At 43.1% G+C, this 13483-nt stretch overlaps 2 protein-coding genes and 1 non-coding gene across 3 annotated transcripts; 1 reads left to right on the plus strand and 2 right to left on the minus strand.

Annotated features, from left to right (window-relative positions):
* Window positions 1–93: 93 nt before the first annotated feature.
* Window positions 94–9515, minus strand: TCP1 (t-complex 1). Its single transcript, XM_054820264.1, has 12 exons — window positions 9349–9515; window positions 7708–7793; window positions 6819–6947; window positions 6131–6228; window positions 5736–5846; window positions 4853–5034; window positions 4100–4226; window positions 3607–3782; window positions 2679–2802; window positions 1123–1315; window positions 660–823; window positions 94–395 (listed from the first exon to the last, which is right to left on the minus strand). Exons 1-12 carry the CDS (start codon window positions 9419–9421, stop codon window positions 182–184), a joined length of 1677 nt encoding a protein of 558 aa, XP_054676239.1. The 5' UTR covers window positions 9422–9515; the 3' UTR covers window positions 94–181.
* On the minus strand, window positions 8364–8499 carry LOC129205467 (small nucleolar RNA SNORA29). The gene has a single exon (XR_008576752.1). It is a non-coding gene; the product is annotated as a small nucleolar RNA SNORA29 (small nucleolar RNA).
* A 274-nt stretch (window positions 9516–9789) lies between the features above and the next one.
* MRPL18 (mitochondrial ribosomal protein L18) lies at window positions 9790–13226 on the plus strand. Its single transcript, XM_054820272.1, has 4 exons — window positions 9790–10543; window positions 11271–11451; window positions 12530–12764; window positions 13033–13226. Exons 1-4 carry the CDS (start codon window positions 10480–10482, stop codon window positions 13102–13104), a joined length of 552 nt encoding a protein of 183 aa, XP_054676247.1. The 5' UTR covers window positions 9790–10479; the 3' UTR covers window positions 13105–13226.
* The last annotated feature ends 257 nt before the right edge of the window (window positions 13227–13483 follow it).

The following is a 13483-nucleotide window of genomic DNA, read 5'->3' on the forward strand; positions in this document are numbered from 1 at the left end:
GCAGGCATGCTAGTTGTTAACGCACACAGAAGCTTAAACTCTCAACACAAAAGACCAACCTCACTTTCAAAAATTAATTTGTTCACAAGAAAATAGCAGCAGCATTCAACCACTTGTTTTATTAACATTTTAGTTACAGGAGTGGGAAGTGTAAGATAGACAAACATAAATAAAATCTAACTTATTCTTCAAGTGCTCCAGAGTGAACTGCATCCTCGTAGCACCCTCTCTCTTCTTTAGTTTCAGGGTGCAGTTTAATAAGATCATCAATTCGAAGAATAGTAATTGCAGCTTCTGTTGCAAACTTTAGGCTCTTCGTTTTGACCATGGTTGGTTCAAAGACACCGGCTTGCTTGTTATCACGAGGTTTTCCATTGATCAAGTCAAGACCAATCCTGAGAAGAAGAAATGTTGTGAGATGAAGATGTATAACAAGTAGAAATACAGTTGGGAGTGTGCTGTTTAACTACTACTAGGTCCCAGTGACACATATGTAGGACTGGAGGACAGAGGGAGAATAGTTCAGTGATAACCCACATTCCCCCCCCCCCCTTTTTTTTTTACAGGCAGGTCACAGTTCAGTAAAGTGGCAGAACAGTTTTTCCATCTAAGTCACCCCCCACTTCAATTTAATAGCCTTCCCACAGACAGATACTTGCCATTTCAGATTTTTGCGATCTGGGTTAACTTGAGCCTCGTTGTGGAACGCTCTCAGCTTCGCAACAAGATCTGTCGCATCTTGAGCGGCATTTACTGCCAATGTATTTGGAATTATTAAGAGGGATCTTGCAAATTCTGCTATTGCAAGTTGTTCACGTGATCCCTAGAAAGAGGAAAAAGGTTTTAAACCAATTGCTGCAACAAAAAAGGGAAAAACACAGCCATGATCAAGACTGTCAATAGTAGGCAGGGGTTTTCACATTCAAAACCTCTTTTTAGACCGAAGAGCCACATAGTCTGAATTATCAGAGAAAGAGTGCCTCCATTTTAAAGAAGCATCTTACACTCTGTAGTGTTCATGAACCACAGAACCGACTTCTAGTAGAAGAAAAGAAATGCTTGAAAATTCACATTGTCCAAGTCTAACACATATGCGCTGTTACTTCTTTGTGCAAGACTTACCATGCTGGTTGCATAATTTTCAAGATATATTGAAAGTGCTGCCTCTACAGCACCACCACCAGGGACAACAGACTTGGACTCCAATACCCTTTTAACAACACAGAGAGCATCGTGTATAGATCGTTCCATTTCATCGCACATGAAGTCATTAGCTCCTCGTAAGATAATTGATGCTGAAGTACGAGCCTTTGTACTAGGGAAAAAAGGAACCAGAAGTCAGCTGAGAACAGAATATAAATTAAAACTATTCTTGCTGAATTTTTTCTGTTTCAAAGAAAATCTTAACATTATTATGCACCCTTGCAGGGTATGTACATTGCAACTTAGTAAGTCAAGATTTAAGTTCCAATATGCAAGAAACTAGTTTGAGTTTAATCTTTTAGAGAAAGCTACCTGACAAAAGTTTGACGGACAAGATGTTTTCCCATCAAATAAGGGGGAAATGCAATTATCTAATTAAGAATTTTTTTGGGGGGTAGATTTAAATTAGGTGTTAGAAAGGAATTCTTCCCTGTGAGGGTGGTGAGGCACTGGAACAGGTTGCCCAGAGAGGTTGTGGAGGCCCCATGCCTGGCAGTGTTCAAAGCCAGGCTGAATGGGGCTTTGGGCAACGTGGTCTAGTGGAGGGTGTCCCTGCCCATGGCAGGGGGGTTGGAACTAGATGGTCTTTGAGGTCCTTTCCAACCCAAACCATTCTACAATTCTATGGAAGTTCTCTTTTGTAAAGCCATCAAGCAAGCTAATGACTGCCAACATTACAGTATAGGCAGTCACATAACTGCCACACAAGTGCCATGGTCAGAATATTTCATTCATACGCAAATGAGACTACAGGAAGTTGAACACTGAGAAGGGATATTGCAACAGCGGTAAAGTTAATATCCAAGGTATATTCTTGTTAAACAAACTGATACTCAAGTCTTCAGGTACCAGATAGCAGTGGCATACTAAAAACTTCAAAGGAAAACATCCTCTGTGTGGACAGTTAATCACTGTTGCTGCTCTTGCCCATTAAAAAAAACCCTAAAAAACGCCCCTAACAATGTGGTCCATTTCATCCTACCAAGCAGATGACAGATTCCATGAAACGAGCACAAGTAAACCCTGTCTTCCACTATAAATACTAAGATTTAGTTTGCACCTCCTTATTCAGGTGGGACCTATTTCCCTTTACTGTCTGTAAAGGGAAGCCAGTATGACTATATTGCCAAAAGCCACGTAAAGGAATGTGATACGAATGCTGTCACAATGTCTCTAGCTATTTAATAATATTTTATTGTATATTTTAGAAAAAAATCTGTTTATAAGCCAAATTGTAAGTAAAGTCTATCTAGCAATCTGATTGTTTCATACATTATGGTTGATGAAACAGGTGTCAAGCCCCAGCAGGAGAGATTAAATACTGTCACCTCTAATTTGTAGTGGACTTGCATACTTTTTCCCATGCGTGTAACTACTCATACGGCTGAGATAGCATGGAAGTAAATAAATGGGATTTTATTTCAAACTTAGTAGAAAGTGTACACAAACTTGAGTATTTTAAAAAGGATCCTTACTTCTTGATTAAAATCAGCTCATCATCACAGATTCTCTCCTGAATCACCTCTTCTGCCTGTCCCAGCATTAATGCCTCAAAACTCTCCTCACCTTCAAGGTTTGCAAGGGTCGAACATATGGTTGCTTTAACAAACAAACAAACAAGTGAAATTAGCGGTCAATTCCAGCACATCCTTTGCCAACTTCCCAGAACAGGCATACAGGAAGAAAAACAGAAATTAAAAACAAATAAAAGCAGCATGAGTAGATTTTCTTTAAATTCAACAGCACTTCTAGTTCTCAGGTAGCAATTCAATATTCTGCAGTTTATAATCAATACTGCTCTTTCTGCTCAACTTTCACAGTACTTACTTTTCCACAACTAGTACAAGTTCCTGTGCTTATCATAATGAAAATGCTTTCTTGCAAATTTTAAGAATTGACAGATAAAAATCTGTATAGGACCAGAATTTTTTTCAATATGTATTTAACGATTTAGGAATGCTTCATTTGTCTTGAGCTACCTAATCAAGGTACTTAACACAAGTCTCCAAACAGAGGCTCATGAATGTGTGCTTAATAAAGACTTCTAAATAAATACGGATTCTGACTCCCATTTCCACAAGAAGACAGTCTTCCCAGTGCAAGGCAGCTTCCCCCCCCCCCGTAAATCTTCAGCAGTCAGCTCTTATGGTAGTCATCTACTTTGACAGAATGGTCCCTTAAAAGCAACAGTAAAATTAATACCTAACAAGAGCGGCTCACCTCTACTCATTCTCTCCTTGCATGGCTTGCATGTTAAGAAGCCATGTTTTGAAAAGGAGTTACTAATACCCTAACAACAACTTTTACTTTAAAAAACCCAAACCCACAAACACCAACCAAATAAAAGAAAAACTAAACAAAAGAAAAAAAACAAAAAAGAGAAAAAACAAACCAGATAGATACCTCCAGATGCCTTAGCAATCCGCTTAAGGTCCTTTTTTACAACTCTTCGTACTGCCATAGCACCAGCATCAACAAAGTATTTCAGACACATATCATCAATACCTCCAGTGGTGAGAATAACATTGGCACCAGTGGCCAAAATCTTCTGGATCCTTTCTTTGGTAATATCTGATTCTCTGCAAAGATAAAGTCAAAAGTTATAAGAATGTATTTAAAAGTCTGCAATCACATTCTGATCTTAATGCAGAGCTCTGCAAGGAGAAGGAACCAATGCACAAACATACCTGGATTTCTTGAAAACTGACTTAATACTAGTTCTGCCTCCAGAAGTGAAGACTTTTACCATGAATATTTGTATCGTTAGGAAATGTTAAACATTTAAAACATTTTTACCTCTTGCACTTAGCCAAAATTACATTGAGCCACCTCAAGTGAAGAGACCAAAACAAGCCCGTGAAACCCCACTGCCTCAGTTACTCAAGCTTCCACACACCTCTGCCTTATCTGGTCCAGCTTCTCAGGGTCTGAGATAACAACCTGAACACCAAGCTTCATTTTTGCTTTCTGCAGGCTGAAGTCAAGGCATGCAATCTTTGCATTAACTATTCTCTTGGTCATACCTGACAAGAGGCAACAAGAAAAAGGGTTTTGTCAAATTGAGTTAACAGATCAAGCTAGCATCAGAGATTAAAACTAATGCTACTTTCACATTTCAGATTTCTATTCAGTGTGCTTCACCACCACCAGTTCTGCTCTAGTACAGAAAAATGCTAACAAAGACTTTCAAAGATATTTTTTTTTAAAAAAATCTCTACTATAACCTCTGTTACCTTTTTACAGACCCCGTCTGCAAAATGTGAATGACCATGAAAAGCTGACCCATGAGTCTCGCATCCTTTAGGTTACCCAATCACAACACAGCTCTGCTAAATGTAACATGTTCCCTCCAAACTTGAGGTTGCCTCTCACAAGGAAGGTGCTTATGTTCCAGAAGACCGCAGTGTTTCCATGCTGATAGTGAGCTAAGGAAACTACAGTAACTTACCAACACTTTGTAGATCACTACTAGTTGGCAGACCCTAGCCTAGAAACCACTGGTGAAGCGGTAAAGTTTTTTTGTGTTCTTGTTTAATTGTTCTGGAATTGAAAATGATTTACAACTAATGCAGTCTTAAGAAGATCCATACAGAAAGACTAAGAGGACTGAGTTCACACACAAGCTTTACAAAACATAGTGTGTTCTTACCCTGTGAGCCCACCACGCAGTTCAGAGCATAACCGTTCACAAGTATGCTCTCTTTTTGGCTGCGGCCATGTGCCTTCAAAACATTAACAGAGTTGATTGGATACCGAGCCTGACCCTTTTGGTCTGTGTATTTAACTGCCAGCGCAGCATCCACCACCATATTAGCAAAGAAATCACCGTCACTACAATGCTGTTAAGGTTAAAACTGAAGAAGAAAACTAGTATGATGCTTAACAACAACAAAATAATCACTGACAGTACCCAAACTAAGAGTCAAAAACAGCTTAAAAAAACCCACCCAAACCCAAGCAACTCCATTAAGGTATAGAAAAGCTAGCTTTCTTTACCATTCCCTTAAAGGAATGAGTAATTCTTAAAGCTGAAGCATTGCTAAGAAAATTAGGACAGGCTAGTGTGATGCCTCCATCTTACTCACCTTTTGTTCCATAACAAAAATACCCATCCTATGGTCAGTCTGCATTCCCTTGTTAGCACAAAAGGTAAAAATGCAGGTTTTTCTATGACTATGAAGTAAAATGCAATCTTCTTTCCTTTAGTTTCACTCCCCAGATAGTTGACTTCTGTAACACATTCTTCCATTCACACAATTCCTTATCTAGTGTCACTAAGATGTCACTAGGGAAACAATAAACTGTTAAAGCTATTCTGGTGTGCCTAACTTGGTTTAAAGACATTCAAAGAGTCTGAACATGTTTCCCCATGCCAGATAATAATATCTGTGAAATGTATGTCACACCCGTTAGAAAAAAGACAGCTTGAATACTGTATCGCATTCATAAAAACTGCTGCAAAGAAAACTAGCCTAGCTACTCGAGCTCTCCAATCACTCTCACTTCAATAACTTCATCAAGTTAAAGGATACATTCCTATAATTTTAGAGGACATTGATGTTTTAGCAGCATTAATTAGGCACTCCCTGCCCAATTCATCTGTGTTAATAATAAGATTTTCATTGATGTAGCGAACTGCTTCCCTGTAGAAGAAAGACCAACACTGGTAAAAAATTTCACCCCCACAAAGACAAGAGTCTTACATGTTTTCAGCCCTTCTAAACGTTGTCTCAAAGAACACAAGAATGAGATCAATTCATCTCCTACGACAGTAAAGTGACATTTTTATGTAAGACTACAGAAATTAAAAATAAATTAAAACAAAGAAGTCCGTATTAATGCAGTCACAAATACAGAAATAAACAAAAAGCATGCAGTTATTGTACCTTAAAAATGCAATGTACTTCAACTGCTATTAGTTTCTTACTTGCAAGCAAGTCGGTATCCACCGATAATGGAGGTAGGATGAATCTTCTGTTTCACTAGCTCATCTGCATTTTTTAGAAGTTCTGCAGCAATAATTACCTGTTTGAAATACAAACACTAAATACACATATTCCATACAAGAAAAATAACTACCTATTGCCACCAAGTGGAAAGTAGAATCACAAATAGTTGTCCAATGTCTACTCAATGTAAACCAGTACTTGCAACCTGGAGTTACAAATAGTTTCTGACATCTGGTAAAAGCCACAACTCTGCCCCTTCACGCCCCCCTCCAAGCTGTCAAGACTCGGGCAAGTTTTCCACACTGAGCATCCTTATTAGTCCTAACACTTTAATTTCTCATGGTTGTTAAAACTTAAGAACCTTAATTCAGAATCCTCAGCCTTCAAGAAAGGAAAAACATAAGTAATGAAACTGCAGTAAGCAAATTCCATTCCAGAGCACCGGCTGCGTATATAAACTAACATCTCTAAAAAAACCCACAAGGCTAATTTCTTTATTCTGTAACCTACTTTAAAAAAATGTTTATATTCAGTCAACCGTAAGGTTTTTCATTCTGTATAGCTGATCCACATTGCATCAAGATCCATAATGGATAAATCAAAAATCGCAGTGTGATAACAGAACACTGACTTTTGGTGCATCTGCCTGTAAAACTTTCTACATACCACTGAGGTTGTCCCATCGCCAACTTCCTTGTCTTGCAAGTCTGCCAGCTCACAAAGAACTTTTGCAGCAGGGTGTTCCACTTCTAACAGTTTCAGAATGGTTGCACCATCATTAGTAATGGTCACATCCTAATTTTCAGAAATCAAATGTTAATATGAGGTACATTTCTATTATGTTTTTACTGTTGTGTTTCACGTTTATGCAAATATAAATTAGTTAGTCCTTGTGCATGCCCATAAAATAACTAATTATACTAAACATTTACTGCTTCTTTTTAACCAGGAGTCCTATTCTAACAACAGAAATGTTTCCAGTGCAGAATCCACACTTTCTTTTTATCAGAAAAGTCTTTACGTTCCAGAAACCCATCAAACGTTTAGCACATACTGGATTAGCAGTAGTGCAGTGACTACCCTCTAATGCAGTATTTTATTACAGCACCCTGTAAAATGACAAACGTTCTTAATTTGCTTGAAATATTTTAAAAATATGAAATATGGCTTTATAATTCTTATGGGATTAGTTGAATTATCTTTTGTTATTTTTCCTAATGCAGAGACCAGGATATACAAGTCAACACCATCACAAGGCCTAACTTTACTGGCAATATTCATTCCTGTGAATTTAACAAATACTTGTAAGTGGTGTCAAGAACTTACACGTAGAAAGGAGACAACTGTGCCACATAAACCGCAGTACTAGATTAAACTAAAATGATGTAGCATACACTACCTGATGCTCAATTTTACCACAGTTCTCCTTCTAGCCCCTCTCAGACCCATGGAAAGAAAACAGGTATGTGCATATTAGACCAATGGAGCACTTTAAGTAGAAGCACTTTTACACAGGAATACATCTCCTGACACTTCCTAAACAAAGTTTACTTACCCCAATATCATCCACCAACATCTTATCCAGACCAACCGGCCCAAGAGAACTCTTCACAATGTTGGCAATAGCAGATGCAGCAGTAACTGAATAAACAAAAGAAGAAAGGTTTTATCTTTCCAATTTCAGGGTGATTCAGATTTACAAGAAGAAAATGTGCCAAGAACCTGCAATTCAGAAACTTGAGATAAAGTGACCTAATTTAGGACTAGGTTTCAGCCTAGCTAAGCTAGTAATGGCTTGCTGCTACTAAAAAATACAGTCTGTGCCAAACCCCACTCTTCCCTCCAAGCTGGTTCAGCTAACCAATCTGGCAAAACTAACCGATCAGAAAAAGAATCTCTTTCTGCTGGCTTGGTAAGGTGGAGGACACTACTGAGGTCAGAAGAGCAGAGGTAGCTTAGCAGAGGTTAGTAGCACCGTTTCTTTTGGCAGCAGCAAGTCATACTGTGAAACTCACTCTCATTTACCCCTCAGTTCTAGCCAGGTACAGAACAATGGTATCACCAGATATCAATTAGTAACACATCTTTTTGCCCTGCTTAGGTGTGTGACTGAAACAAAAAACACTTATTCTGTAACTAAGTCAAGAAAGTCAAAACTGACGTTTTAGTCACTACTAACATAACATGAATCCTCTAACGTAAGTGACTTGTTCAAAGATGTTCTGCCAACTTCATATAGGAAAAAGATACAATCAACCTTTTCCTTCAGACCGTGGCAAGTTTTTCTCTATCCCACAAGCATAGCCACTTAATCTGGAAACTGAAAAAGTGGTAGTATAATGGGAACATGCAGACCTTCACTTTGAACTTCAAACAATATGACTATTTTTTGTTTGTTTTGGAGGAGTATTTTTTCTGAAAGAAATAACCATTGTATCGTCAAAGCCGCCATTATCAAGTATCTCAGTCATAGATTAAGATAATTCTCATTCTAACTGTCCTGCCTATAGTATCACCAGAAGTGCATGACTCTCACGATCATCAGGAAGCAGGTCTCCAGCTTCTTCCTTTGTCTTTTCCCTACTCAGAAACTGAGAACAGCCTCAGAGTTTGCAACCTTTTCCCAAGACTTGGGAGAAAATCCTGAGACATGTGAAACGTTTTTGAGAACTACAGTTAAAGACACTCATCTTGAGGCCGGTCCCCACTTTCCGACGCTGGTAATTTCCCTGTGCTGGGGGGCAGTAAGCTTCCCCAGCCGCCCCTTCCTCACCGAAGCCCCTCAGCCAGTCTACAGGCCTTGCCGGCTAACGCCCTACGAGCTCGAGGCGGAACCGAGCCCATCTCCAGCCAGCAGCCGCCCCCTCCCGGTGTGTGCTCCTACTAAGGCAGGAAGAGGGACGCGGGATCACTTCGCCACCGAGGCGCCTGGGAGCGGCGCCAGCCTCCCGTCTCCTCACAGAGACTGTGGAAAAGGTATAGTGCCACCCGCCCTCCCTCCCAGCGGCACCGACCCTCCCAACGGCTCCTAGCGGCCCGGGACTGAGGGAAGCTGGCGGCAGGGCGAGGCCCTTCCCGGGTGGGGGCAGACGCGGGTAAGCACATGGCGGCGGTAACGGCCGCACCATGTCGCCTCCTTTCTACCCCTCCCCCCCCACCGCTCATCGAGCCGCTGCGGCCAGCGCGCGGACGTTACCGTTTTGCGTGCGGATCGTGTCGCCGCTGGTCCGCTCGCCGAAGACAGCCAGGGGCCCCTCCATCGCCGCCATCTTCCCGCCCGGCCGCGGCACGAGACGGAGAGGCAAGGCACGCGCGGAGCCGCGGAATGGCCAGAGGGCCGCAAGGAATGCTGGGCGCACCCCCCCCCCCGGCTGGAAGGACAGGGGACAGCCCCGCGCGCGCGAGGGGCGGGACCACACCCTGCCTGCCCAATCCAGAGGCACGGTACGGCCCAGCCTCAAGCCGCGATTGGTGCGCGCGGTTGAACAAAGCCGCCGGGCCGAGGGAGGGGCAGGCGGACTTCTAGGAGGTTCTAGAAGGTGGCGTGCGCTCGCGCGCAGGCGCGCTCGCTCCCTCGCCTCTCAGGGGCGCGGCCGGGCGTGGGTAAGGGGGTGCTCCCGCTCCTCCCGGCTGAGGCGGCCTCTCCTCGGGGAGGGCTCGCTGGGCTGGGATGTGCACGGTGTGGGGTTTATAGGGGCTCAAAAAACCCCCAGAACGACCAGGCAGCGGGAGGGGCGGCTGCGCCGCATCGCACGCCTCCTGGTGCCGCTCGTGCCCGATTCAGTGGTGGCAGATCCGCAGTCTGCAGCGCAAAAGAAGCAATTTTGCTTTTAATAACGGAGGCAGTTTCTGCAGCGGCTCTGGTCTCTATCCCGTGGCTTTGACAGGAGCTGGAAGAGGACGGGAGCCCACCTCCCCGCCTTGCCATAGGCACGTGTCCGCTTCCTGGGCTCAGCCCGTTCCAGGAAACGCAGCCCCGGTCTCTGCTGATCCGCATCTCCTCACGCCATTTTTGTAAGGGGAAAAAGCAAAGAGGTTCTCGGACTCGGGAAAGTGGTTACAGACTGACAGAACCATCTACTTCCCCAGGGAGCTTGCACCGGGGGCGTACCATAGCCAGCGGGACGGGAGCCGTCTCCTGCCTGCAGCTGCATGGGGAAGGAAGGAAGTCGGTACTTCCGCGTGAGATCATCAACTGCGGACGGAAGTCCTCTCGAGGCCGGCTTCCGGGGGGAGGTGCTGGCCTCGCCAAAATGGCGGCGTCCAGGTGTCCCTGAACGGAGAAGAGGTGACTGCCGCCCGAGGCCGTGGCGGCCGCTGGCTTCCTATGGCGCTAAGCAGCCGTAGCTGCTTGCTGCTGGCGGCCGGCAGGCTCGAGGCACCTGGAGTGGGTAAGCTCAGCCCCTTTATGGCTCGCCATGCCGGCCATTCCCGGCCCCAGGGCTCAGCGTCCCCTGTGCTGCCGGCGGGGGCCAGCTCCCGGGGTGATCCAGCGGCCGGGTGTCTTGGAGGGACTGTTCTGCCGTGCGCAGGCCCCGGTCTGTGCCGGGCTCCCGCTTGTAACGGCCGTTCGGGCTGCTGTGGGGTGGGGGCGCTGCTGCTGCGTCTCCGGCCGGGGCGAGCGGTCTGACAAAGGGGAGGCCCTGCCCGTCTGTCGCTGATGAGAGGTTCGCGCTGGACCGAAAAGTTGTGTAGCAGAGTGACCTTGCAAGTCTAACTCCAAATTCGTGTTTGTTAGCTTAATTAGTAATGAATAGCCTGACAGGATCGAGGATTCTTACCTTGGGTTTTGGTAGCACTGCTAGCTTTGTGAAGTTCACTTTCAGTGTTTTGTAAAGGCTCGATCCTAGGGATCTTCTTGTCATGCATGAATTTGTATTTTATTCATGGGTTTTGAACCACTGTTAAAACTTAATATACTTTTCATTTTTAGCTTACAGTTCACCTCATAAATTGGAGAAACAGGTTGAGCTCTGGTAATCCATCTATTAAGTAGTTAAAAACAGAAAAAGCTAATTTTGCCCTGCTAATTTTTGCAAGCTGCACAATGTGTATTGTATTCATTCATATCTTCATTTTTCTAACTCTGGGAGGTTTTATTTCCTGCTTTCCCTCAAGGTCTTCGTTTTGCATCAACGACAGCCAATCTCAAAACTGAGACTGAAGTGGACACAAGCGAAAATGAGGTTGTTGCCCCAGACTTCACTAACAGGAATCCTCGGAACTTGGAGCAGTTGGCCCTGGCTAGGAAGGAGCGCGGCTGGAAGACAACATGGCCAAAGCGTGAATTCTGGCATAGGTGAGTCGGAAAGTCACCAGCAGAAATGAAGACTCCAAAACAAATAAAGAAACCCCAAACCCACCAGGTGGAATTTCTACAAAATGCACTTTTTGGGTTGTTGAATCAGTTGCTCCCTTAGTTGTTAATAAACAGGTATCTTCTGTGGTCAGAGAGCAGTAGGCTAGCATCACATGAAAGTTAGCATAAGCATTGAAGAGCTATTGTTAAGGTAGCAGTAATATTGCTTAAGCAACTACTGTTTAACTTAGGATTCTCTTAGTCTTGTGCTGACCGTGCATCGTTAATTTATTTGAGGCACCATAATAGTCTGTTGGCTTTGGTTTTTTGCTTTTGCTTTTTTCTTTGTTTTGTTGGGGTTTTTGGTTTGTTTGTTTGGGTTTGGTTGGTTTTTTGGGTTGTTTTTTTTTGTTGGTTTTTGTTTTTTTTTTTTTAAGAAAATGCTGGTTTCTTTTCTTCTGGAAAATAAGTTCTTTTTAAGCTGGGGATTCAAAATCATTATCTTGTTCTTGAGGGGAGAACCACATCCAGTTTGTTCATACCTGGGAATTTGATACTTTCTGAGTGCAGTAGAAGATAGTTGCTCCTACTACTCTGTGGTTATGTCTTACGGCTTACAAAGTAGTGCTTGACCACTTGCCGATGCGGACAAGTTGCTACCTGCTGCGTAAGCAGAAGCCTTTAAGAGTCTGCGTAGCAAACCTAAGGTTACGTTTCTGCTGGAGCAGTTCCCCTGATCTAGCTCATAAGCACCCATACCACGCTGTGCAGGTGTACGCTGCTTGGTCTGGAGCGAGTGCTGGCGTGAGGCAGCATAGGACTGTGACCTACCTAACTGGTGAAAAGTTGCTCTTTCACTCTGTTGAATTGGTAAAATGAGTCCTGTTTTATGTTCTAGTAAAGTAAGCAAAAACCTAGGTAATAAAAGCAATATTAAGAAATCATTATTGTACTAATAGCTCTAGTATGTTCAGTTTTATTTAAAGTGAGTCACTTATGCATTTAAGCATTTGAATGTATTCTCTCTTTAGATCTGGAAAAGACATCACATTCCTTGTTATTTCTTTCCTTCACTCAGGTTACGGCTTGAGCGGACACAGCATTACGTAGAAGCCTTCGTTGAGCGCTGTAATGGGGATGTTGTGGTATCTGCCTCTACCCGAGAGTGGGCCATAAAGAGACACCTGTACAGTCCCAAGGGAGTAACGGCATGCAAAAACCTTGGCCGCGTAATGGCACAGCGCTGTTTGGAAGCAGGAATCAACTTTGTGAACTTTAAAGCTGTTATCCCCTGGGAACGTCGTTGTGACTCGGCAAGTACCCATCTCCTGACACTCGTTTGGCCTTTTTCTCCTTTTTAAGCATTAATTTTATTCTCTTAACCATTAGTTTTCTCATGTGACTTGACAATCCGTTCTTGCAGTGCTCAAAATGGTAATTTCGACAAGCTGCAATTCCTGGTGTTACGTTTCAGTGAGGCTGTTAACCTCTGCCCCTCCACGTAGCATGTCCCCACTGATAGTTTGGTGCTGATGGCTTTTCTTTGTACTTACTTGTGTGTGTCTCTCTCTTTTAAACAAGATTCAGGAATTTGAGAAAGCTGTGGAGGAGGGTGGTGTTGTTCTACGTGAGCCACGAAGAATCTATCGGTAAAATGGAGACCATTGGGAAAACTTTCCAAGGAACAATCGCTTCTTCAGGCCTGTGTACAGGCACAGGGAAGGAAAAGTTGGAAACCTGGCATCTTACAATAAAATGTTTTTAAATGCGTGGAAGTGTGTCCCATTTTTGATTCTTTTAACGCTAGAATAAACTGTTGTAGTTCAACCTGACAGACTAACAGAATTTACTTCAGAATTCAATAATTTTAAAGTATATTTAATTTTTTTGTATTTGATTCTGTGTTTGTTCTAACCTGAAATTTTTGAAATGCTTGATCTGTGTATGTAGCAAGTCAACTTTAGCAAAATGCAGTAACTTATGTGAACGTTCAGAACTGTAATACAGTTATGTGCTAAACCTGGTAAAAAGA

This window comes from Grus americana, chromosome 3 (genome assembly GCF_028858705.1).
Source record: "Grus americana isolate bGruAme1 chromosome 3, bGruAme1.mat, whole genome shotgun sequence".
Classification (NCBI taxonomy): domain Eukaryota; kingdom Metazoa; phylum Chordata; class Aves; order Gruiformes; family Gruidae; genus Grus; species Grus americana.

What these genes read in the sequence shown, in the direction of transcription:
- TCP1 (XM_054820264.1), bottom strand. Translation starts at nt 9,421, where the DNA reads ATGGCGGCGATGGAGGGGCCCCTGGCTGTCTTCGGCGAGCGGACCAGC. An exon ending in TGTTGGTGGATGATATTGGG is followed by an intron (nt 6,948 to 7,707) that starts GTAAGTAAACTT and finishes TCTGAAAATTAG; the next exon opens with GATGTGACCATTACTAATGA. An exon ending in GATCGCAAAAATCTGAAATG is followed by an intron (nt 396 to 659) that starts GCAAGTATCTGT and finishes TCTTCTTCTCAG; the next exon opens with GATTGGTCTTGACTTGATCA.
- MRPL18 (XM_054820272.1), top strand. Translation starts at nt 10,480, where the DNA reads ATGGCGCTAAGCAGCCGTAGCTGCTTGCTGCTGGCGGCCGGCAGGCTC. An exon ending in GCTCGAGGCACCTGGAGTGG is followed by an intron (nt 10,544 to 11,270) that starts GTAAGCTCAGCC and finishes CTTTCCCTCAAG; the next exon opens with GTCTTCGTTTTGCATCAACG. An exon ending in AAGCGTGAATTCTGGCATAG is followed by an intron (nt 11,452 to 12,529) that starts GTGAGTCGGAAA and finishes TCCTTCACTCAG; the next exon opens with GTTACGGCTTGAGCGGACAC.